Source organism: Gigantopelta aegis, chromosome 10 (genome assembly GCF_016097555.1).
Source record: "Gigantopelta aegis isolate Gae_Host chromosome 10, Gae_host_genome, whole genome shotgun sequence".
NCBI lineage: Eukaryota > Metazoa > Mollusca > Gastropoda > Neomphalida > Peltospiridae > Gigantopelta > Gigantopelta aegis.
In genome coordinates this window covers 9,306,869-9,334,429 of record NC_054708.1, presented here as the reverse complement: position 1 = coordinate 9,334,429, position 27,561 = coordinate 9,306,869, and the positions used below count along the sequence as shown (strand labels likewise).

Sequence of the window (27,561 nt, the reverse complement as noted above, 5' to 3'; positions counted from 1 at the left end):
TTAATTCTGACATTCCTGTTTAAGGGGACCCGTGAGTAGGACCGCACCCTATATTCATTCTGACATTCCTGTTTAAGGGGACCCGTGAGTAGGACCGCACCCTATATTCATTCTGACATTCCTATTTAAGTGGACCCGTGAGTAGGACCGCACCCTATATTAATTCTGACATTCCTGTTTAAGGGGACCCGTGAGTAGGACCGCACCCTATATTCATTCTGACATTCCTATTTAAGGGGACCCGTGAGTAGGACCGCACCCTATATTCATTCTGACATTCCTGTTTAAGGGGACCCGTGAGTAGGACCGCACCCTATATTCATTCTGACATTCCTATTTAAGGGGACCCGTGAGTAGGACCGCACCCTATATTCATTCTGAGAGGTGTGAAATGTTGCTTCTCTCTTTTGAACAAACAACACTTTTCCTCTGACTATAATTATTTTGAGGTCTGCAATTTTTCCATCATCAGTGATTTCCACCCTCCTCAGTGTTTTTTAGGAATGTTATTTTCTCCCCTCCTCTGTGTTTTTTAAAAACGAAAGTCTGATAATTCAATTCAAATGTATTTACTAAATGCTTCTATCGCCAAAATATACTTAATTTATCTTAAAATACAGGTCCATGATTGTTTATACCACATGTTATAAAAATTTTGTTACATATAAATTAATTATTTCTAAGTAGCCATTAAACATAAAAATAATTGTATTTTTAGCAAATGCCAGCTGTTTAAAATATTTGCAGAATGACTTATTTTAACAAGCATTATCTATGATAAATGTACACACACAGTGTATCCTTTGAATCATGTAATATGTGCATGTCTTGTTCTTGGTGGATAAATGTACACACACAGTGTATCCTTTGAATCATGTAATATGTGCATCTCTTGTTCTTGGTGGGTAAATGTACACACACAGTGTATCCTTTGAATCATGTAATATGTGCATCTCTTGTTCTTGGTGGGTAAATGTATACACACAGTGTATCCTTTGAATCATGTAATATGTGCATCTCTTGTTCTTGGTGGATAAATTGCCATGCAGCTGTTCTTTTAAAGTTGCAGGCCCTAGTTTCAACATGTGAAAATTGACAAAACAATTTGGTTAATCTATACAGCTATAAGACATCTGGAGAATATTATTACAATACAGTGAAACAAGAGTCTGTGATGTTGATACAGGGAAATATCCTTAAAAAGTAGACTAGAACTCGTCTTCATAACCATTACTTTTCCGAGATTTTAAAAAGACAAAAAATTGATTTTGTGGTATTAGAAACACCAAGATAACCAGAAATAGTTTGAATGTAGGGAAATGGATGATCTAAACAAGGAAATTTAAGTAATTTATGATTTCAGTTATCAAAAACGTCTCTAATAGACAAAAATATGTTGTATTGTTAAAAACTAGGGTCTGTCACTTTAAAACTTAAATAGTAAAAATATACCTGAGGTTGCAGCTTTTAACACAAAACCTGGCATGTGATATTTAATACACAGGCCCATACGCAGGGGATGGTGTGAGGGGTGTGTATGCACACCCACCCCCCCCCCCCCCCCCACCCCACCCCCAGTCTGCCGAGATCCATCCGTGGATGTGTAAAAAAAAATAAAAATAGTCCGACAATGTGACAAATTTACTTCCCAGAATGCAAGAAAATGCATCTCCTGCATTCTAGATTAAAAAAAAATTCGGGGGGACATGTCGCCAGACTCACCTAGCAACTCTGGTCCTTTGGGCCGTCGATTACGCACCCCCCCCCCCCCCCCATATAAATTTCTGCGTACAAGCCTGATACAGGAAATTGATTTTTAAATTGTTAAGCAGTAAGTATACATATTGGTACATTTTCTGAATGTTTTACTGTAATGCATATGATTTTTGTTTCAGGATAGTTTTTATAAAGTCCTACATAATTCAGTGCAGTCTTTCCGTGTGTTTGTCGGAGCCCCTGATACACCGAGGTGGAACGGTGTTCTCTTTGGAGGTTTGTACAGTCTGACATAGGGAATATCACAATTCATAATGGGTCATGGAAATCCTGGGAAATCGTTAACTTTGCTTGTGTCATTCTCAGGCCCGTCATGCAATTTTGAGTTTGGTTATGAAATTTTAAGCTGGGTTATGGAATTTTGAGTTGGGTCATGGAAAGTTGTGCAAAATGAAAATTGGTTAATAATTAATTTTTTCCAGACATTTAAAATAAAATGAGAAAGGTCACTAATAATATTATTATTAATATGGATAATTGTAAAAGTAGAGATTCAGCGTGTGTAATTCAAGGTGGTCGTTATACGCAAACCCATATAAGATTCACGTTTTTACTGCTTTGGTTTAACGGTTTTGATAGTATTTAAGCATTATAGGTGTAGCCACAATATGCATGTTTAGATGAAATTAACATTTAAAATTTTGTAGACAATGTTGGTCATAATACCTACATGTATCTTCTAAATTTCACAAGTTTTAGTGTACTGGCTAGGTATTTTCAAAGCTATCTTAACGCTATGAAATCATAAAATCATGTGACTCCAGCACACACCACAGTGACATCATAGCCTATAATGGTTGCACTGAGATAGCTTCGAAAATATGGGCCCTGATTTTCAAGATCTGAACTGTTTTACATGAAAAATGTGCTTGAATAATAATTAATAAGTAATAATTATATCAAATACAAGAAAACTTGTCATCTAAATGGATTCTTAATAAGAATCAACAATTGTAATATTGTTAGATTATATTGATGCATACAGAAAAATCCTGTTTATAAACAAAAACTAACACAACTTGTTTCTTTACACTTGTAACTCCAGGTCTGATTGGATCCTTGTTTTCCTTCCTGCAGTTTCTGTCGTCCCCTATGATTGGTGCAGCCTCAGATATATATGGACGTAAACCCATGATGTTGTTATGTATGGTAAGATAAATATTACCGTGTTAGCAGGGCTCGAAACTCGCCAAAAAATATGGTGGCCCAAAAAATAATAATGGATGTTGGCAAATTATGGTAAGAGAACCACGAGCAAGATTTTGATATGGAATATAAATATTAATAGTGGCTCATATGTTATACCTCTAAAGAAGATCTCCCACATAATATTATTTGGGCGACTAACGCAGTTATTTAAAAAAATATTTTTATATAGCCCAAATAGGACATTGGTCGCATTTGGCTACCTGGCCACAGGCCGTTTCGAGCCCTGGTTAGATATATACAGATGTAAACCCATGATGTTCTTGTGTAATGTAAGATAAATATTACAGTGTGAGATATCTAATGTTGTTATGTATGCTAAACTAAATATTACAATATTTTTAACATTTAAATCCTTTAATGGATAGCCTAAATATTTGGTTTAGGTGTTCACCAGCATGATAATGCAATATTTGGAATACGTTTTCACAAAGTGATATTCTTTAAACTGCACATCTCTATACTAGTATAATATGGTTCGAGAGTGAAGTAGAAATTTGTTAACAAATATAAGAAACTTATTTAAACCAGTTTTAATCTTCTAAGCAAAATTATGTAATGTGCTCTAAATGACATGGGGTTATGGAAAGTATAACAAAATGTTAAAAGATTCTGGTGTGTGTTTTTCATACTATAACCTAACCTCTTACTAAATGCATTTCATCCACATACCCATGGACTGGGGGGAAATATTCCATCAGCCAATGAAATAGCTATAATTTTTCATTGTGTAGTTGAGGGTGATGAAGGTAGAATTAGTGAGAGGTCAGTTTAAGTATTTGTGAAACAAGAGAAGTTTTTTTATAGGTTGGTGTGGCAATATCATATGCCGTCTGGGCCGTGTCATCTAACTTCACTCTGTTTGTATTGGCGCGTGTGATTGGTGGAATCAGTAAAGGCAACATCAGTCTGTCTACAGCCATTGTTGCTGATGTGTCCACCCCGGAGAAGAGAGGAAAAGGAATGGTTTGTAGTTGTTACATATAGTTCTACTGTTTTTATCCATTCCACAATCCATACAGATATTGTTCCATGTTTTGTTTCTCCATTTGTCTGTACATTCGTTTCTATCTATCTTGAGTAAATCATCCCTCCCTCCCATAATCTCCCTCCAACCCAATATAATTTTTTTCTCCCTTATCTCCTTCCTTTCTTTTGCTGGAGTATTGTGTGTTTGTTCGTTCTTTTGTTCATTCTTTTGTTCGTTCATTCATTCATTCATTCATTCATTCAATCATTTTCTTATATACATATTTTTGACACCCGAAAGCCAATATTGTTTTTCGGTGTTGTGGTGTCATTCATTCATTTACTCATTCATTCATCGATCCATCCATCCAGCCATCCATCCAGCCATCCATCCATTCATTATATTTATGTTTTTATGTTTTGTTTTGCAGGCCATGATAGGAATAGCCTTTTCGATTGGTTTTGTGTTTGGCCCGTCGATCGGTGCGATGTTTTCCCTGGTGGCGAAGGATTCCACTCTGTTCTACGTGCTGCCGGCTCTGTTTGCTCTAGTGTTGGCCGTGTCAGACATCCTGCTGGTCAAGCTGTATCTGGAGGAAACCCTCCCACCGCAGAAGAGGGTCAGTTCATAACTCATACACTTCCAAATAATTTTCACAAAGATTCGATTTGATTGAAATGCTGAAAATTTACTTTTATTTTACTGTAGTATAGAGTTTTGAGTGTATTAAAGGTTACTTCTGCTTGTGTTTTAAAATAAAGATCAATTCCTGGAAAATTAGGGTTAAAATAACTTGTTACTGCCACATGGGTTATTTCCACTGTCTTGTGATAAGGAATCCTTTGTATGCAGAATTCCTTGGACATCATAGCACTTGGTGTTTATAGATGGTCAGCCATCAAAATAGTACAAACCTCGGACAGTGTAAAACCACGGTTTCTCTTTATTGCCTTAATTTGGATCCAGCCCAAGCTTAAGCAGTTCATGACATAACAATATAAAGTCTTAGACATGACTTAACGACAGTCTAATGTTTTACTTTTTCAGGCAAAGGCAGTAGAGTCCATCTTCCATAATGCTAGTCAGTTCATAAACCCAGTATCTTTGTTCAACTTCAGTCCAGTCAAAGATTTGAAAGAGGAAAGTAAGTTTTTTATCTATGCAATGAATAGTAATAAATTAACTGAATTGTTTACATTCAAAAATATTCTACTATTATGGCATTAAATTTGTGGTATTTGGTTTCTTAGTTTTTTTAGTTTTGTTGCATCATATCTCAGTCTACAGCTTCATAGTTTAACTAGGCTTTGTAGATGTATTGTTGTTAAACTATATTTTGCACGTTGTACAGCTGAAAAGAAAGAAACTAAAATTGCCCTTGCTCATTGACACTTTCAACAATTAAAGATTAAAAAAGGACGAAAAACAGATAAAAAAACCCCACAAAATTGTTTCATCTGTTTTCTGTTCTTTTTCAATGTTTATAAATTTATTTTAGAATTATAGTATAATAAAATAAAATAGCTAGGAACCAACCAATGCCAAAGATTACAACAAAGCATTCTTAAATATGACATGTTGCTGGAAATGATAAAAATTATATGTTGATCTAAATTTTGGTTTCTTTCAAGAAATTGATTTGTGACTTAATTTTATAAAACCAGTTATTTGTACCTGATCTCCACTTATTTATTATCTTCGAAACAAGACATATTCTGGTGAATATTCCATATTTAACACTTATATTCCCATTTATAAATAAAATTAGCTGTCTATTCAAAATATTATTTCTATCTCTTCTTTGTGTTAGTAATGTTTTTATTATTTTTCAGATTATAAGTCTGTGAGACGAATTGGTGTGGTTTATTTCCTATTTCTCTTTATTTACTCGGGTCTTGAGTTCACGTTGCCGTTTCTGATGTACAACAGATTTCAGTATGGCAGGTACAACATTTAAGATTTAATTCTGATTATTAAATTTTAAAAAACATGCTTACAGCATGATAGTTGTGATTCAAAATAGATATGATAATGTAATGCTGACTTCCACAAACATTTATTCTGAGACTAATCATTACTTCTCTTACAATACAGTAACTAGAATTAATCCAGCTTAATGAGGGAACACATAAATAGTAACAGCAAATATTGAAGTAACAAAACCCTCATTCACAATATCAAGACATTGCTGACAGTCAATGCCACAATACAATCTCACATTACAGACCGTCAATGCCACAATACTGACATGCAATCTCACATTACAGACAGTCAATGCCACAATACTGACATGCAATCTCACATTACAGACCGTCAATGCCACAATACTGACATGCAATCTCACAGTACAGACAGTCAATGCCACAGTACTGACATGCAATCTCACATTACAGACCGTCAATGCCACAATACTGACATGCAATCTCACAGTACAGACAGTCAATGCCACAATACTGACATGCAATCTCACATTACAGACAATCAATGCCACAATACTGACATACAATCTCACATTACAGACAATCAATGCCACAATACTGACATACTGTAATGAATTTCGCACTCAAGTATGAAACGAAATCATGCCACTTGAAATTTTACCCGGGTCCAGCTACCCCTTTCAGTTGTAGACTTCAATGTAATAAACACTAAATAGGCAGTCTTGACATACCACGTCTAAATACTAGTATCAGACAGACTACATAACAATGGAACAGATTATATATTTATTCAAGGGGGTCAACACAGAAAACAGTCCTCAACATTTCGCAATACGAAGACCGTTGACATTTAAATTTTAATAGTTATTTACAAATAAATATAAGTCCCCTTTTAATTAACACCTCCCCATCACAACAACGTTCACCAATACTAAATGAGATTGAGATATCCGCTAGCTCTTCTCAAAACACGGAAAAACAACTCCCTATTATAGTCTAACGGCACCCTTTTCGTTAGCTCCGTTTTGCTAATTCAGAAAGTGTTTTCTTCAACAAGTCAAACCCCTAATCCTACTTCCTATTATAGTCTAACGGCACCCTTTTCGCTAATTCGGAAAGCAGATTCCTTGACACGCTGCCCTAGACGGATAAACTCCCAACCCATCAAAATGTGCTAGCGTCATCATTGGGAAAGGAATTTCCTTTAGCCAAATACAACCATTTAATTAATTAATCTCTTCCCCACCCATAATAATATTTAAATACGTTCTAATGATTTGGAAGCAAGCACAAATTCAATCAAAAAAACATCCTACAGAACAAAACAAGACTTACTTGTTTGAAACCCAAAAACCAAGTAAAGGATAATGCCTCGGCCCGATCTGCATGGACTTTCATAACCCTTAAACCCAATTGGTCAGATAATAACGAAGCCCGTAACCTACCGGCAACCCCCGAGTAATTTTCCACCACAATATAAATTAGACTGGTCTCATACCATACTTTATAATATGCACAACGTAACGTTCCTGGCATTCCCTTATTAGTAAGGTTAATATTAGAGATTAATATAATTAATAATAAGAAGAATAACAAGAAGAACCAAATAAAACTAATAACCAAGGAAATATGAAATGATAGATCGACAGAAAACCAGGAACGCTACAATACAATCTCACATTACAGACAGTCAATGCCACAATACTGACATACAATCTCACATTACAGACAGTCAGTGTCACAATACTGAAATACAATCTCACATTACAGACAGTCAATACCACAATAATGACATACAATCTCACATTACAGTCGATGTCACAATACTGACATACAATTTCTCATTACATGTATGTATTTTGTTCATGTAGGCATAACTACTCTAGATGTAAATTAAATTTCGTTTTATATATACTCTTCAAAAGAAGAAACGCAAAACCACATTGTCGTAACATTTGGAGAATTGATTTAATTATTGAATGGTGAGTCCGATAATTACCAAATGTTGCAGGATTGTTCACAATTCACTCTAGTCCATTGTGAGTAAGTGATAGGACACACCACCAAGGTCAAGGTCATCTGGAGTCAATACCGGGTGTGGCCTCCGCGTGTGTTGACAACTGCCTGGCACCGCCTGCCCATTGAAGCAACCAGAGTACGGATGACGTCCCGGGGGATGGTGGCCCACTCGGCCTGCAAGGCTGCTGCCAGCTCGGGCAGGGTCTGGGGCTGTGGTTGTCGCTGTCGGAGGCGTCGGTCCAACTCGTCCCATAGATGCTCAATTGGGTTCAAATCCGGTGATATCGATGGCCAAGGAAGGACATTAATGTTGTTGTTCTGTAGGAAAGTCGTTGTGAGACGTGCTGTGTGAGGCCTGGCGTTGTCATGTTGGAACACTGCGTTGGCGTTGGCCATAACTGGAACGATGTGTGGCCGGAGGATCTGGTCAATGTAGCCCTGTGCATTCAGGTTGCCCTGCACGTGGACCAGGTCAGTTCTGCCAGTGTGTGATATGGCTGCCCACACCATGACACTACCCCCGCCGAATCTGTCCACTTCCTGCACGCAGTTTGCCGCATAACGTTCACCACGACGCCTATACACGCGACATCTTCCATCATGACGTCGGAGCAGAAATCGGGACTCGTCACTGAACCACACCTGTCTCCATCGCAGTTGAGGCCATTGTCGATGAATCTGGCACCACTGCAGTCGGAGTCGACGGTGTTGTGGTGTTAAGATGACACCTCGAACTGGACGTCTGGCACGAATTCCTACCTCACGTAGGCGGTTCCGTACGGTCTGGTCGGATATCCTGCACAAACCTGGTATTGCTGCGGCTGTGGAGGTGGCAGTAGTCAATCATTCCCGAAGGTGGCGTACCCGGATGTAGTGGTCCTGCCCGGGGGTAGTGACCCGTGGTCGACCGGATCTAGGGAGGTCACGTGTTGATCCATGTTGCTGGTAATGGTCCCACAGTCTGGAGATGGTGCTTGGGGACACATGGAATGCCCTGGCAACGGCCGTTCTGGATTCGCCTGCGTCTAGTCGGCCGATGGCATTGTTTCTCTGCGGTTCACTGAGACGTGGCATGTCCTGGATTGTCAACTGTCGGCCAGATACAGAGGCCAGGCAATCGAACACCCTGCACTTTTATACTGTCGGTGTTCATGTTGCACGTGCAGCCAACGCACGTGCAGTGGTGACATGGTTTGCACGTGGCTGCGTTTTTGCGAATATTCACATTTTGGAACTTTATTGTACAGTAGCTGCGTTTTATCGAATGTAACCGTGGGAATGTGTTTGGGACATGCAATGACCTTATATTCACAAAGCATGAACCGGTAGGAAACATAAAATCGGAGTTATAACCCATTTGTACTCTTTTGCGTTTCTTTTTTTGAAGAGTATATCATATATTCCTGTACTTATTTCCATGAGTATATTTTATGTATTATCTTCACTAGACACTCCCATAATACAATTTTTATTCCTCTTATATGGTACTGAATACTACTGATAATACCAAAACACATACTGGTAATAATCTATATATTGAACATGGATCAGAAAGAGGAACATAAATGAGTTGGAAAATGAACAAAACTAATTTATTAGTTAATTAAAAAACTGAAAAGCATTTGGAGGCTGAGACAGAAATTGATACATACAGTGATGAAGATGTCAAATATTTATTTCCTTCACCTTGACCACATCTTAGTTTAGTGTTCATTCAGCTGTCTAAACTTCATACCTTTTGATAATTATCACATTCTATATTTTCAGCATGCAGCAAGGCAAAATGTTTTTGTTTATTGGAACAGTGATGGCTTTAGTGCAAGGTTTGTAATAAATACAGTATTGGGGTGAATACCTAGGATATTATATTTATTTATGTCAACTTATTTTATTTTTGTTCATGCATGCTGTCCTGGGCACACACCTCAGCTATCTGGGCTGTCTGTCCAGGACAGTAGGTTAATTGTTAGTGGTTAGTAAGAGAGAAGAGGGTGTAGTGGTCTTATACCTACCCACTGAGTCATTAAAACTCGCTCTGGGTGGGAGCCAGAGGAGCCAGTCCTGGACTGCGATCCCAGTACCAACCATCCTAATGTCCAATGGCTTAACCATGACACCACCGAGGCCGGTGAATATTATAATTGGTCACATCTTCAGATTTTATCTTTGGAAAAAGCAATATCTTGTTCATTTCGAACATATTGTATCAAAGTAATTGTTAGTAGAAATTAGAAAGTTAACATTTTGAAAATTTCCTCTTCATAAATGTTGCCCTAAAATATATTAGTTTAAAAATCTTCTTTTTGTAAGAGTTGTATTTTGTTCTGATAATATTGAACTGCAATTTTATGTTGTTATGTTTTTCATAACAGGAGGTTATGTGAGAAGAGTGAAAGCCGGCAAAGAGTTAAAGGTAGCAGCCCAGGTGAGTTTGAATAGTCTTTCAAGGCTCGAAACTCGCCAAAAAATATAGTGGCCCAAAAAATAATAATGGATGTTGGCAAATTATGGTAAGAGAACCAAGATTTTAATGTGGAATACAAATATTAATAGTGGCTCATACGTTATACCTTTAAAGAAGATTGCCCACATAATATTATTTGGGCGACTAACGCCATTATTGTTTTAATATTTAAGTCGACCAAATGGGACATTGGTCACATTTGGCTGCCTGGCCACAGGCCGTTTCAAGCCCTGTCGTTATTTAAACAATTTTCACTTTTGTTAAAATCTTTTTTTAACTTTTATGCAATAACACTGAACAACAAATGGCACAAGTGTTCTTTTTAAAACTTCAATAAAGCATTGTTAATTTTAGGTCAGTTAAGAAAGTTGTGTAACAAAACTAGTTTAACATCTCAGAAGTGAAATTTCGCCAGATTGTTATGCTACCAAAAGATTTCAAGTATTTTTTTTCTCATAGTAAGCCCTATACTACTTTTGAAGGCATTGCAAACTTTTCTCGGTTTTGTTTCTTTGTTTGCTTCAATATGATTTTCATCTCTGACTTTTATCAGTACAGTAATACCACACTGACACGCTGCATATAAGCACTCTATACTATCTATGGTTATCTTTGGAAATGGAGAGAGATCATTTTTATTTCAGAAAAACTTGGCATCAAAATGGTGTCAATCTGATATAGTTCTTTAATCATCAAACATTGTATTATAGAGTAATAAAATTGGCCCACTCATCTGTTATAAAGAAAGTATCGGTCATAAACTGAACTAGCTAACTAAACATGCTGTTTTGAAAGAGTCTTTGTTTTAGTACGTATCGTGTGAAGAAACGATAATAAACATATAGTTTTGTTTTCAGGGTATCTTGCTCCTGATACCGTCGTTCTTGCTCATGGCATACACATCTTCCATATACGCCATGTACTTCGGCCTCGCTCTCTTTTCATTTGGTAAGTGGTAAACTGTCTTGTTTGTTTTTATGTTTCCTCAAATTCTGACTGTTAAAAAAGACAATAAAGTTGTTAACTTCCCATAATCAACGTCACAGTTATTGCCCTTGAAAAGATTTTTACCTAAAAAGGTTTATTATTTCTACAGTATTTTAAAGAAATATGAAATGTTTGGAATGTAACTTGCTACAGAACACCCTCAAAACTGGATGTTTTTCATGGCCCATTTTTAAATAACACTATTTAACAAAACCTGTCTAAACTGGATCCCCTGATTATCAGACTTCTTCCTTGGTCCTGTGGGTGTCCAGCTTATAGAAGTTTCACTGTATAATTAGATATTGTTTATGGATGATGTGTTTTTTAAATTATGTAGAATTGGGTCTGTTGGCCCCCTTTCCATTACATTAATTTTAAAATAACTATAAATAAATATGTCCGTTGGAAAATGTTGTTAGTAGTAATTTTTAACCTTTTCGTGTCTTAGCTGGAATGATGTCATAGACTGAACCTTTACTGATGTCAAACTAATAGCAGCGTACAGCACACCATCACATCCACAATGTAAATTAAATTGACAGCCCAGTGCATGTCATCCCGCTATGTAAGGGTTAAAGTGTTATTGTCAAACTAATAGCGGTATACAGCACACCATCACATCCACAATGTAAATTAAATTGACAGCCCAGTGCATGTCATCCCGCTATGTAAGGATTAAAGTGTTATTGTCAAACTAATAGCGGTATACAGCACACCATCACATCCACAATGTAAATTAAATTGACAGCCCAGTGCATGTCATCCCGCTATGTAAGGGTTAAAGTGTTATTGTCAAACTAATAGCGGTATACAGCACACCATCACATCCACAATGTAAATTAAATTGACAGCCCAGTGCATGTCATCACGCTATGTAAGGGTTAAAGTGTTATTGTCAAACTAATAGCGGTATACAGCACACCATCACATCCACATTGTAAATTAAATTGACAGCCCAGTGCATGTCATCCCGCTATGTAAGGGTTAAAGTGTTATTGTCAAACTAATAGCGGTATACAGCACACCATCACATCCACAATGTAAATTAAATTGACAGCCCAGTGCATGTCATCACGCTATGTAAGGGTTAAAGTGTTATTGTTAAACTAATAGCGGTATACAGCACACCATCACATCCACATTGTAAATTAAATTGACAGCCCAGTGCATGTCATCCCGCTATGTAAGGGTTAAAGTGTTATTGTCAAACTAATAGCGGTATACAGCACACCATCACATCCACAATGTAAATTAAATTGACAGCCCAGTGCATGTCATCCCGCTATGTAAGGGTTAAAGTGTTATTGTCAAACTAATAGCGGTATACAGCACACCATCACATCCACATTGTAAATTAAATTGACAGCCCAGTGCATGTCATCCCGCTATGTAAGGGTTAAAGTGTTATTGTCAAACTAATAGCGGTATACAGCACACCATCACATCCACAATGTAAATTAAATTGACAGCCCAGTGCATGTCATCCCGCTATGTAAGGATTAAAGTGTTATTGTCAAACTAATAGCGGTATACAGCACACCATCACATCCACATTGTAAATTAAATTGACAGCCCAGTGCATGTCATCCCGCTATGTAAGGGTTAAAGTGTTATTGTCAAACTAATAGCGGTATACAGCACACCATCACATCCACATTGTAAATTAAATTGACAGCCCAGTGCATGTCATCACGCTATGTAAGGGTTAAAGTGTTATTGTCAAACTAATAGCGGTATACAGCACACCATCACATCCACAATGTAAATTAAATTGACAGCCCAGTGCATGTCATCACGCTATGTAAGGGTTAAAGTGTTATTGTCAAACTAATAGCGGTATACAGCACACCATCACATCCACAATGTAAATTAAATTGACAGCCCAGTGCATGTCATCCCGCTATGTAAGGGTTAAAGTGTTATTGTCAAACTAATAGCGGTATACAGCACACCATCACATCCACAATGTAAATTAAATTGACAGCCCAGTGCATGTCATCCCGCTATGTAAGGGTTAAAGTGTTATTGTCAAACTAATAGCGGTATACAGCACACCATCACATCCACATTGTAAATTAAATTGACAGCCCAGTGCATGTCATCCCGCTATGTAAGGGTTAAAGTGTTATTGTCAAACTAATAGCGGTATACAGCACACCATCACATCCACATTGTAAATTAAATTGACAGCCCAGTGCATGTCATCCCGCTATGTAAGGGTTAAAGTGTTATTGTCAAACTAATAGCGGTATACAGCACACCATCACATCCACAATGTAAATTAAATTGACAGCCCAGTGCATGTCATCCCGCTATGTAAGGATTAAAGTGTTATTGTCAAACTAATAGCGGTATACAGCACACCATCACATCCACAATGTAAATTAAATTGACAGCCCAGTGCATGTCATCCCGCTATGTAAGGGTTAAAGTGTTATTTTCTGTTTTCACCAAATCATGTGTTAATAATACTGACTTGTATTACTAGTTTGTCGTCCTAGCCAGTACACCACGACTGGAATATCAAAGGCTGTGGTATGTGCTATCCTGTCTGTAGGATGGTGCATATAAAAGATCCTTTGCTGCTAATAGAACAATGTAGCAGGTTTCCTCTCTAAGAATACATGTATATGTCAAACTTATCAAATGTTTGACATTCAGTAGTCGATGATTAATAAATCAATGTATTCTAGTCGTGTTGTTAAAGAAAACAAACTTTAACTGTTGTGTTTGCAGGTTCTGCGACGGTTGTGCCCTGTCTGACGACGCTGTTGTCGATTCACGGCCGGGTAGATCAGAAGGGAGCCATCATGGGGATATTCCGCTCTCTGGGCGCGCTGGCTCGAGCTGTCGGTCCGGTGTGTGCGTCAACAGGTAACAAACATCACAGAGACCAATCACAGATCACTGCCATTGTTACATGTTTCACTAACGGAGCTGTTTTAAATACTTAATAGAACATTCATCACGAGTGTTATGGTGTTTTTGTATGATTTCCAAACAGGGTTATTTACTTGTTTACCAAATCATGTGTGAATAATACTGACTTGTGTGTGAACAGGTAACAAACATCACAGAGACCACCCAGAGACTGCTGTCATTGTTACATGTTTCACACTAACAGAGCCTTTTCAATTACATACTAAATCAACTTTTTGTCACTTTAGAATATCGGTGTATATTTGATGTGTTTGTGGGGCGGGATGTAGGCCAGTAGTAAAGCACTCGTTTGATGCACAGTCGGTTTAGGATCGGTCCCTGTCAGTGGGCCCATTAGACTATTTTCCATTCCAGCTAGTGCACCAGGTCTGGTATACATATCAAAGGCTGTGGTATGTGCTATGCTATCTATGGGATGGTGCATATAAAAGATCTCATGGAAAAATATAACAGGTTTCCTCTATGTTTGACATCCAATAGCCGATTATTAATAAATCAGTGTGTTCTAGTGGTGGTGTTAAACAAACTTTTAACTTTTTCTAATATTTGTAGCTGTACAAAGTTGATTTTCCCTCCCAGTAATTTGATAGGTATGAACTAATATTTGTAGGTGTACAAAGCTGATTTTCCCTCCCAGTAATTTGATAGGTATGAACTAATATTTGTAGGTGTACAAAGCTGATTTTCCCTCCCAGTAATTTGATAGGTATGAACTAATATATGTAGCTGTACAAAGTTGATTTTCCCTCCCAGTAATTTGATAGGTATGAACTAATATATGTAGCTGTACAAAGTTGATTTTCCCTCCCAGTAATTTGATAGGTATGAACTAATATATGTAGCTGTACAAAGTTGATTTTCCCTCCCAGTAATTTGATAGGTATGAACTAATATATGTAGCTGTACAAAGTTGATTTTCCCTCCCAGTAATTTGATAGGTATGAACTAATATTTGTAGGTGTACAAAGCTGATTTTCCCTCCCAGTAATTTGATAGGTATGAACCAATATATATTAGGAAATAAAATGCAATTTCAGCTACTACAAACATTGGTATGATCAGAAACACACTGGCTACACAGAGTGACATACTAAACAAAGCATTGTAGGTCTCTTTAATATGTCATTTACTCGTTAGTGGGAGCTAGTGCACCACGACTGGTATACCGTGGTATGTGCTATCCTGTCTGTGGGATGGTGCATATAAAAGATCCCTTGCTACCAATGGAAAAATGTTGTGGGTTTCATCTCTATGACTGTTTAAAAATGACCATATGTTTGACATCTAATAGCCGATAGTTAATAAATCAATGTGCTCTAGTTAATCAAAACAAACTTCTTCTTCTGTTAGTGGGAAACATTTTTAAAATGGCAGCAAATTCAGGAGCATCTCTTTAAAGCTAAATTACATTACAGTTTGAGATGGGATTTAGCGATATAGTGTTTGTTTTGGCGGTGGGTGTTTGCAAGATCAATCTTCATAAATGGACAATGTTTGGTTTTAACTTTCCAACCGGTTGCTGTTGAAATTTGTTTAATGAAACACCAAAGAGTGGAGATAAAAATCCTCAGTTCTTTGATGTATAGCTCACAGTAATCTGTTTTTCTCATTCCAACCAATGCACCAAAACTGGCCATGGAATGTGCTTTCCTGTCTGTGGAAAAGTGCATATGAAAGATCACTTTCTGCATTAGGAAAAATCAGAAAGTCATAAAAAACAAATGTTTGACATCAAATAACCGATGATTACAGTGTTCTCCATGGGTGAAAATTAAAGGAGGTGGCTCCGTGGCACCACCCCCTTAAAAAAGAAAAGAAAAAAGAAAAACAACCAAAAAGAAGAAAAAAAGAGGGAAAGGTTGATTACCGTATATCGTTGTGTGTCGGTTGGTCGACTTTGTAGACATACTCCTTATTTTGCCTCTCATTATTTGGTACAAAAAGGTTGATACGAAATACAAGCTGACTCATGTTGTGACAGTTGTCAGTGTGACATTCACGGGCAGTTCTGGTTTTGCTGAACCGATCAAAGTTTTAATATTATTATATTAAAGGTCCACAAAAATACCACCCAAATTATTAATAAAGCGACTTTTTGTAAAACGCTTGGGTAAAAAACACTGATCCAATCAATTTGACACACATCTGACCTGTGACATAGCATCAGGTGAATTCCACTCATTCATTAGTAGGTTAGCATGGCGACAGCATGTAATGATTCTTCGGAAAATAGCTTATTCTTATCGGACGTCAGTTTGGACATTTCGGACTTGTCGCATTTGTCTATTTATTCTAATGCTACCTCATTGGTGAGGAAGAAGGGAAAATCCATAAGGAGTAAGGGGCAGAACGTAGCCCAGTGGTAAAGCGTTCGCTTGATGCGCCAGTCAGTCTAGGATCGATCCCCGTCGGTGGACCCATTTGGCTATTTCTCGTTCCAGCCAGTGCTCCACAACTAGTGTAACAAAGGCCGTGGTATGTACTATCCTGTCTGGGATGGTGTATATAAAAGATCCCTTGCTGCTAATCGAAAAGAGTAGCCCATGAAGTGACGACAGCAGGTTTCCTCTTTTAATATCTGCGTGGTCCTTAACCATATGTCTGACGCCATATAACTGTAAATAAAATGTGTTGAGTGCGTCGTTAAATAAAACATTTCTATTAGGAGTACCAATGATGATCCGTCGAGCCAAATGTGGTCAGCCTATTTGCAGCATGGAATCCGGACGTTGCCCGGAACAAAAACAAAGCCCGAATGTTAATGCTGAAGTGTACATTGTTCATATTTGGCACAAAGATATACCTCAACACGATGCATTTATATATGTTAAAAAAAAAAAATGTAGGGGAAAAATATTAATATTAACTGATGACTGGATAGCATTTAAATAATTAATGTATTGCAATTATTATTAAAAACAACAAATACACATACATATATTAAATATGTTTTTAAAAAACATCATTAAATATATTAAACAAGGTGCATTCATCATCAGTCTAATCATTACTTGGTTACAGACATCTACAATTGGTACCTCTTTCGTTTACAAAATATGAAAATAGAAGATTTTGTTGTTCGAAGTTAATCCTTTAATTTGTTAACTAAAGGCTTATTTGCAAAAGCAATACATGTCTACAGATTTCGCAGACATCGGTAGCTTGTACAGCATATGACACAGTTGACTCACTACGAGATCAAGGAATCTAAGTGGTTGTGTGTGTACTGCCAATATGCTACGGTATCTGTGATTATGTAATGTCGATGTAAAGAGGTGTTTTCAGACGTTGGATGCAAGTTTGTTCCTAATTTGCTCTGTCGGTGTCGGAAGGTGTGAATTCCGTTGTAATGAACAGAATAACACTGGTGTACATTTATTCCCGACAATTTGTGGTCGGATGGTGTAAATATCGCAGTAACGACGGTCGTTGTAACGAGGTCTGACTGTATATGTTAAAACAATAAATATAGGAAAAATATTTTTTTGAAAAAATCTCATTAACATTCGGTAGGCCTATGTTTTTGTCTTTGGGCGATGTTCGGAATATTGTTATGTACAGCCTGAACTTGAAAAATGCTAAAAAAAAATCAAAAATATTTTTCCTACATTAATTTTTATATATAAATGTATCGTGTCGAGGTGTATCTTTGTGCCAAATATGAACAATGCACACCTCGGCATTAACATTCGGGGTTTGTTTTTGTCTCCCGGTGATGTTCAGGCTCTGGGCTGCAAATAGGCTGAACAGGGGGGATACAGGCTTGGAACAGACAAGTTCTTTAACAAAAGTTTTGGTGCCATTCCCATTGACCATCTTAGATAATTGTCGTAATCCCCAGATGTGAAGTGGTCACTGCAAATTGAATCACATCTTGACTGTCCTTTCCAATACTAGCGTGTTCGGTTTAAGAACAGCTTCCGTGCAAACAATTTTGGTTTGTCTTTCGGAAAAATATGCTAAATTCTTTTGCCTTTAAGTGCAGCTTTTGTACATCCATACACCAAACAATGGTTCACCATGTTTCACATTTGAAAGATATCTTCAAAATAATATTCCAAACATACAATTCAATTCAATAGAATAACATTTTCGCATTTTAAAAATGTTCCACTTCCATGTTAAATGACCGAAAAGCTGTGAATCATGCATTCATGTTATGCCGGTTAGAGGGTCACGTGACCTTGACTCTTGGAGTCCAGAGGCTTTTTGGCAAGTGATGGGAAAAAACGCGACTTTTTATTGCAAATATATTAAAAACAAGTAAAAAAACAAAAAAAACATTATTGATGCTTCATATATATTGTAAAAGGTATACGTAGATACCAAACAATAGTGAATTACGTTTTTGATAAATGTAGACCTTTAATAAAATTTTCAAGATACATGTATATGTAAAACAATAAAGATGTTTGTAAAGTGATCCCCTAATGTGGGATAAAAAAAAATTCTGTTCATTTTATTTTCATCTTCATCAAATGAATTGATTAATCAATGTGCTACAAAACAAACAAACACAGTAATCTGTTACTCCTGAAACCCTGCAAAATGTTCATGCTTGTTGTAAGTTTTATCTTTGTAAGAGTAACCTATGTAGTAAATAACAGTTTTCTTTTCTCATTCCTAAGTCTGTATGTCAAAATTACCACATATTTGACATCCAGTAGCTGATGATTAATAAATTAATGTGCTCTAGTGGTGTTGTTAATGTTACAGTTACTAGTACAACTAATAGCTGATAAATCAACTAGTCTGTTCCTTTCCTTCCCCTATCTATCCCCCTCCATCCCCCTTCACCCCCATTATCCTCTATCCCCCATCTATCCCCCTCCATCCCCATCTATCCCCCTCCATCCCACATCTATCCCCTCCATTCCCATCTATCCCCCTCCATCCCCATCTGTCCCCTCTATCCCCATCTATCCCCTCCATCCCCCATCTATCCTCTATCCCCCATTTATCCCCCATCTATACCCTCCATCCCCCATCTGTCCCCCTCCATACCCCATCTATCCCCCTCCATTCCCCATCTATCTCCCTTCCATCCCCCATCTATCCCCCTCCATTATCTTGTGGGATGAATACCATCATTAAATCAGATAATAAACAATATTCTATATTCGATTATGTCAGTCAAATGTTGATACCTTTTGGGACCATTTACAAAGTCTGATAAAAATGTAGTGAAGACATTTTCTTCTTTTCATTAATGGAAGAGTATATTTCACAAAAACCCCCATTGTTTTCTACTTCTATGATTGTGATGCCCTGATGTCAACTAAAATAATAAAACAATTTTATTTAGGTTAGTATACTGGAACTTTTAATTTAATTTTTTTGAGGGTTTTTTCACTGTAGTGGAATTGAAGAATAGCTAATCAAATAAAAGAATTCTGTTTAGATTAATAATATTAATTTAAACCTCTTTTTAGTGCACTAGAATTGTGAAGTAGTCAGTCAGATAAAAGAATTTTATGTAGATTTTGTCTTGTGTTTTTCAATATACAGGAGTTATGGGGAAGTTAGTTGAAGAGAATTCTATTTAAATTTTGTCTACTTGTTTTTTCAGTGTACTGGAGCTGTGGTGAGGCAGTGTGTTACTGCACTGGAGGAGTCTGCATGTTTCTACCTCTCGTGCTTGTGATTGGAATGAAAACTGTCAAACCTGTCTCTGATTAGTACACTTACTGTTATAAATATCACCCAGCAACAAACAGTGTTATAGATAGTATCACCTAGCAACACTGAGTGTTATAGAAAATATCACCTATCGACACTGATTGTTATAGACAATATCACCTAGCAACACTGAGTGATATAGAAAATATTACCTAGCTACACTGAGTGTTATAGAAAATATCCCCTAGAAACACTGCCTGCGTTTATAGCCAATATCCCCTAGCAACACTGAGTGTTATAGAAACTATCACCTAGCAACGTTACGTGTTATAGAAAATATCACCTAGCGACACTGAGTGTTATAGAAAATATCACCTAGCAACACTGAGTGTTATAGACAATATTTCCTAGCAACCTTAAGTGTTATAGCCAATATCCCCTAGCAACACTGAGTGTTATAAACAATATCTCCTAGCAACACTGAGTGTTATAGAAATTAACACCTAGCAACCTTACGTGTTATAGAAAATATCACCTAGCAACACCGAGTGTTATATACAATATTTTCTAGCAACACTGAGGGTTATAGACAATATCACCTACCAACACTGAGTGTCATAGACAATAGCACCTACCAACACTGAGTGCTGTAGGCAATATCACCTAGCGACACTGAGTGTCACAGACAATATCACCTACCAACACTGACTGTTATAGAAAATATCACCTAGCAACACTGACTGTCATAGACAATATCACCTACCAACACTGAGTGTTATAGGCAATATCACCTAGTGACACTGAGTGTTATAGGCAATATCGCCTAGTGACACCGAGTGTTATAGGCAATATCACCTACCGACACTGAGTGTTATAGGCAATATCACCTACCGACACTGAGTGTTATAGACAATATCACTCCGAAACAAACACTGTTACAGATAATATTACCTAGAAACACTGACTTGTTAAGACAACATCAGCAACAGATATTCATAGATAAAAATCACCTAGCAACACTGAGAGTCACAGAAAATAACACCTAGCAACTCTTAGTGTTTTAAGTCAAAATCAGCTAGTGACACAGTGTTATAGACATCACCTAGTGACACAGTGTTATAGACATCACCTAGCAAGACAGAGTGTTATAGAGAACATTACCTAAATCAGTTACTGTTAATAGATAAAATCACTTAACAACACTTAGTTTTATACATGTAATATATTACCAGAAACTTTTCATGTCATTCATATAAAGAGAGCCAATAACCAGAATTTGGTTCGTCCACCATTTCACTTTTCTTCTTTTTCTAATGTAATTTTTTTAGATATTATACATGACATAGGAGTGATGAAAAGCTATAGAATTTGAATAAATAAATAAAATTGCTCTCTCCCCCCCCCCCCCCCCCCCAGATTTCCAAACTTTAAAACATCTTTTTTGTTTTGAAATCTGTGATTTTGGACATAGCCAGTTATGATTGTCAGTTTTTGATATTACTTTTGATAAATTCTTTCATAATAATATTGAAGATAAAAAATCAAAATTAAAAAAAATCAGAATATATTTGTGAAATCAAATCGGCATTTCAGATAGTGGACTATAAATGAACAGTGGTCACTGTAGTTCAGAATTAGATAATTGTGTTTCTGACGGTGGCAAAGTTATTTACAAGAGTTACAGTAATCCACATTTAAATTTGAAAATTTCACAGCCATACATTGAGTGTAAAAGATAATGTGACATGTTGCGTGATAGGCTGGGTGTTTAGACCGAGAGGAACTCGACCAGTAAAAACCACTGGCGTTCACGTCTTGGTTGGAGTTTTATGGGTTTTTAATTAGTACCACTCCATGGAACGAGTCATTCCCTGTGTTGTATATAGTCAGTATATACAATAACACAGAGTATGACTCATTCCATCAAGTGGTTCTAACTAAACACCAATAAACTCCAGTCAGGACCCAAATACCAGTGGTAAGAATAACATTTGCTTGTGTTCAATTGTTTCTTTTGATCTCTGAAAATTACCCATCCAATAAGTAATGGGGATTGTTATATTAAAAAATGTTGTGTGTCTGTATATTACAGATGCATCTGACAATATATTGGCTACTTGTGTGTGGTTAAAACTAAAGGTCTCTTTGTAGATGTCTCCGTGTTAGTTAATGTCTCAGATGGGATCAGACTAAAACAAAACCATAACCAAAACAGAACCCATAAATATGAAAATCTGTTCTCAGGCTTTTGTTATGAATAGATCTAACAGCTGTAGTCTACTGTTATATGCTAACATTTTCTCTACATGTTTTGATACGTTTTTACTTGCTCTGTTTTAAAAATAACACATATTGTTATATTAGTCTTTGAATTATGAGCTTATTTATCATAGTGAAAGGTGATATATTAATAATTTCATAATAACTTTCAATTTATATTTCTAACTAGTATATAAGACAACAATTACGAATTTTATATTTTTAGATTGTTAATATTTGGAGTTGTTTACTTATGTTTAATAGCTATTGCATCGACTGCATATGCTTTTTACCAGCAACTTTTTCTCTGTTTTGATATTACATATATATCTATAGGTATATATATTGGGGTTAGTGTGTTGCGATATGTGCGTATGTATATTTATTGTTAGTATGCAGTTGTACTGAGGCCACCAGGGCCCATGCTTCTACAACTCTATAGTCTAGACTCAAATCTATAATTAGGTCACATGCACAGGATTTCAGGGAAAATATTTCTTTCTGATAGCATGTTGGTAGGCTAGCATATTGGCAAAGGAAAAAATAATGGTAGTGAAAGTCTGTAACACATAAAATCATGTCACATAATGCACCACAACCATGGTTACTGAAAAACGGTTTTTCCATGTGTTCTGGTGATCATAGGACACAAAACTGAAAAGTGTTTCCCTTAAAATTTTAAATCTTGTGGCTTGAGACACTTAATTATTAGTGTTGAGTCTACAAGCAAGGGGCCTGGTAGCCATAGGTGTCTTGTAACGGGAGTGTGTAACTACACATGTACCATAGATTATTACAATCTACCAATGAAAACTATGAATATAATCACATGATAGTCTATATTTGCATTATAACAATGTGATTTGAGATTATTGACATTTTTGCATTGGTGGCAGTACTTACTTTGTATTTATTTTTATTTTATAAAAGTTTTTTACGAGATGTGAGGGTTTGTAATTACATGTATATGTATTTCTTAGGATATAAATACAGGTTTTACTTGACAAAATATCATTTTATTATTTTGAGCATTGAAAAAAGGATGAACCTTTTGTTCATATTTTTATAACTTTTCTAGAAATTTTGAAACCATTTTGATTGCCATGACAGACATATAATATGTAAAGTGTAAAGTTTGTAAAATAGTTATGCTTATACTGCTATCGTAAACATATTTTTATATCTCTGGTGTTGAAAATCACCAGACTTTATTGAACTAATTGTATCTAATTTATTATTTGTTGTCATTAATATCTTGAATATTACATATATATCTAGTCAACCAGATTGAATGCAATACCTTTATAGGATGAGTAATCATTATTGGCACAATGGGAAATAAAGCTAGCATTTATAAATAGACAAGATAGACTGAGTCAGTGACATGGACAACAATGTGATTTGTTTTAAAACAACAGGCAGTAAAAAATATCACTGGCCATTTGTGTCTTTTATAAACCACAATATTTTTTGTGTAAATGTGAAATTAATGAAACTGCCAGAGTGTGGATGAACAAGTCTATCTTTCAGATAAAGACAGGGAACATTTTGTTTTCGAAGTCTTTGATTAGCAATATTTCTAGTCAATTAAAAATTGATTAGCAACTACTGTTTGTTTTAAAACTGAGTAGCAATCTCAGAAACTTGTGTAGCAAATTGCAACGCGATACTGAACACAATGTTCCCTGGAAGGCAGCAAACCAGGGTTACAAGACATAATCACTGTTGGTGCTGATTAGTGATGCTAAATGGGATATAAACAGGGACCATGGAGTGTATTTGAAGGGGGGGGGGGGGGGGGGCACTGTTAGTATGCTGGCCCAGGAAATGGAAATATGAGATTTGAGGGTCATGCTCTATAGAGAATTTTTTTTATTTGAGGTGTTCAAATACATTTTCAACCTTCTGAGTACAATTACATGACAAATTGGGGGTAAGGGTGGGGGAGCATATCGTGTATGCCCTGGCCTGTTCTGTGGCTTCTGATAAAAATGTTATCAAGTTACAGGGTTATTAATATACTAAGTGTGCCATTACTAAATTACTAAATACATTTTGTTGTAATATTGTTTTATGAATGGTCAAGCTGGAATGTTTTTTTAATACATTTCAACTGATCCTTGAACATAATCCCTGACGGGCAGATTTTTCCATATTAATATTGTACCCTATTATATGTCATATGATTTTAGAAATATTACTTTGTTGTGTATTGTATTCAATGTTTTAGATCATCAGCTTATTATATTTTATAATTTTGATGTTAAATTTTGTGTTCATGGTGGTAAAATTAATATCCAATTTTGTAAGCCTTAGATAAACATATTTTTTCATTTTTATTATTATTATTTGTTTTTAGGTGATGGTAGTAGAAAATGCATAAACATATTTATTTTTTACCTTGTATAAATAAAACTGCTTTGTGTTACAAAACAAACCACCATAAGAAATTACCTTGCAATATTGTCTCCAATCCGGAATGGTCAAACATACCATTTCACTCGAACCAAAAACAAAGTCCCACATTTTTGTTTGAGTAAAAATCTTCTATTCTACATTGAAGAGTCAAACAACACTTGTATTTGGAGTATAATATCTGTAGACATTGGTGTAGACATTGGTATCAAAAAGATGTAAGCATAAATAGTCGATTGACTGTAACTGACTTAGCATTATATAAGTACCATAGAATTTTGTGATACACAATAAAGAATATATTTACATCCCATACCCACACCCATGTACTTTCTCTAAGAATGAGTCACAATCATAGCTATTCAAAGCAAACACTTGCTCCATTGTCACTTAAAATGCTTTGCAAAATGTAATGCAAATATCCAAATAAACTAATACCATGCATGCACCATCTGCTTGATTTAATCAGTTATGAGCTCACAGGAGGAATCAAAATTTCCTCAAAACATAATTCATTTGATAGATATGAAATAAAATAATTTTATATACATGAATGTCTTAGAATAAATCAAAATGAGAAAACTGTTATTGAATTTAAAATTAGATGTATACACGGCAGATTCCAGTTAATCTTTGATCTTTTTGTTCAGTGTTCTAAAAGTAAACAGGTGATCAGTCTGTATTTACATCCTTGAGAGTCTGTCTTGTGCAAAGATATGAAATTAAGTGTATTATTGGTTATGAAAATTGGATTTAGAGAATATTAAGTGTGCAATTTTCTGACTCGAAGTAGATCTGAAAGAAAACCGTAATACGTGATCAGGGTCATATATCTGCGCAATACAGAGTCGAATGGGCATTTGGCAAACTAGTGGTTGATTTAAGAATCTCTACCTAGTGCATCGTCTATAGGAGGACAGTCACTCCTGAGGAGATTCTTTACTGGAGATTTCATCCCTCTTGCACCACCACAGAGGACTGCCACCATAAGACTAGGTTTACTAAATCAAAACTAGCACCAGACAGAGCTCATTAGAATAAATACAGCTGATAGAATAGAATTCAAGCGAGATTTAAAACTGGTTAGAATGAATGCTCAGAATGTAATCAGACTCACTGCGTTTGAAATGCACGTCTATAGACTTTTAGCATTTGTTTGAACTGGATTCTATACTCGTGTTAAAATCAGTGTCCTTGTGTTCTTCGTAAGTGCGAGTATTGAGTGATAGATATATTGGGATGAAACTTAAGTGTGTAGATTTTGAGAGTCAAAAGGTTACGTGTTTTAATTATTATTATTATTATTATACTTAAAACTTTATTGTCCATTCATACAGGGACATGTACGATGTGTCTTATACCAAGTTCAAGGTCACACATGTTTTTCATGTATTATTCTTTTACTTGTTTTGCCTTTCAGTATACCTTATATCAACGATAAGACGTATGCAAGCTATACACAATAGATCACAGTTTAACTCACACAAAAAAAGAGCACAATTAAAAAAAGTATATATTATCTAGTTTACAACAGAAATTGTTTATATAAATTATATTTGTATATAATTCTAAGCATTATTATACATTATATTAGATGATTAAAGTTATATAAAAATAAAAACATTTAAAATGTTCAGTGTTTGTCTTTATTTTGTAGATTGGTGAAATGTTTACGTCTCTAAGTGTGGTCCCGATTATCACGGATTCATTTCATTTCAACTTAATTTCGTGCTTATATCCAAATTAGTTTCAAGCACGCTATCCTGGGCACACACCTCAGCTATCTGGGCTGTTTGTCCAGGACAGTGGGTTAGTGGTTAGCGAGAGAGAAGAGGATGTAGTGGTCTTACACCTACCCACTAAGTCGTTAAAATTAGCTCATGGTGGGAGCCGGTACCGTGGCTGCGAATCTGTGTACCTACTAGCCTTATGTCCGATGGCTTAACTAAGACACCACCGAGGCCGGTATCACCGATTCATTTTTCATATTAAGATACGTGGTGATGTAATGACAGAAACTTTTTGTAATGTTCTTATCAACTGTATCTTTTCATGTATCTTATTGTCAACTGATTTGGGTATAATTTATAATTTGAATGCTTTTAGTGTCTTTGATTTATACTTAAAACATACAAATTATTACGTAAATATCATTCATTGACATATTTCTGATTGGTAACACCATGGCCATGTCAAATGCGATTCGATCCAAGAGGAAAATAAAACCAACATATTACAAGGATCTGCCTTTTGAAAAAAAAAAAAATTGTTTTTTGTTTGTTTTGTTTTTACAAACGCTCAATTCCCCAGTTGCGTAAGCCTTTAGCTTAGTGTGAACTGACCCCCTCCCCCTCCCCTCCCCCCCATCCCCGATTATTCTAACAGCGGCTGTATGGAAGAGGAAATGACCCAACCCAGTGTTAAAGATTTGTACTGGCTCGTAACGCTTTATTAACCCGTAAACAGGATGGTCATATATAGCACACGCGTCACTGAGGGTTGTGTAACACGTGTACAAATCACGATGTTACGATTAGTGTTAATACAACTAGGAACATGTCGAGAAAATTGTCGTTGCTATGATGAAAGGGTAGGAAGTGAATGATTAACTAATAATCCTCAAAACGCACGCATTCCACGCATACAATAGTCGTTTGTAAAGAAAAAGTCTGAAAAACTAACATTTAATGAAAACTACAAAATGTATCTAATCTCACACTAAAATTCCACGTCTTTTTAAAAAAATGGTCCTCTTAAACATTTCATTCTCTGATTCACCCCTCCCCCGTCCCAACCAGTGCCACCCGACTGGTATATCAAAGGCCGAGGTATGTACTGTCTTGTCTGTAAAAAGTGCATATAAAAGATCCCTTACTACTAATGGCAAAAACAAATTTAAACTTCTTACATTTTATGGCATCTTTGTGAGTAAAAAAAGAAAAGAAAGAAAGAAAAGCAAGACCGAA

At 36.1% G+C, this 27,561-nt stretch overlaps 1 protein-coding gene across 1 annotated transcript in view; it reads left to right on the top strand.

Moving 5' to 3' along the window:
• Positions 1-26,293, top strand: part of LOC121383273 (major facilitator superfamily domain-containing protein 10-like) — a 29,582-nt gene extending 3,289 nt beyond the window's left edge. The window contains exons 3-13 of the mRNA XM_041513187.1: positions 1,901-1,992; positions 2,822-2,925; positions 3,790-3,948; positions 4,383-4,571; positions 5,000-5,096; positions 5,785-5,896; positions 9,679-9,734; positions 10,284-10,336; positions 11,233-11,323; positions 14,099-14,236; positions 19,872-26,293. Of these exons, the coding sequence (XP_041369121.1) occupies positions 1,901-1,992; positions 2,822-2,925; positions 3,790-3,948; positions 4,383-4,571; positions 5,000-5,096; positions 5,785-5,896; positions 9,679-9,734; positions 10,284-10,336; positions 11,233-11,323; positions 14,099-14,236; positions 19,872-19,981 (1,201 nt within the window). The 3' untranslated portion in view covers positions 19,982-26,293. The remainder of the gene's footprint in view (positions 1-1,900; positions 1,993-2,821; positions 2,926-3,789; positions 3,949-4,382; positions 4,572-4,999; positions 5,097-5,784; positions 5,897-9,678; positions 9,735-10,283; positions 10,337-11,232; positions 11,324-14,098; positions 14,237-19,871) is intronic.
• The last annotated feature ends 1,268 nt before the right edge of the window (positions 26,294-27,561 follow it).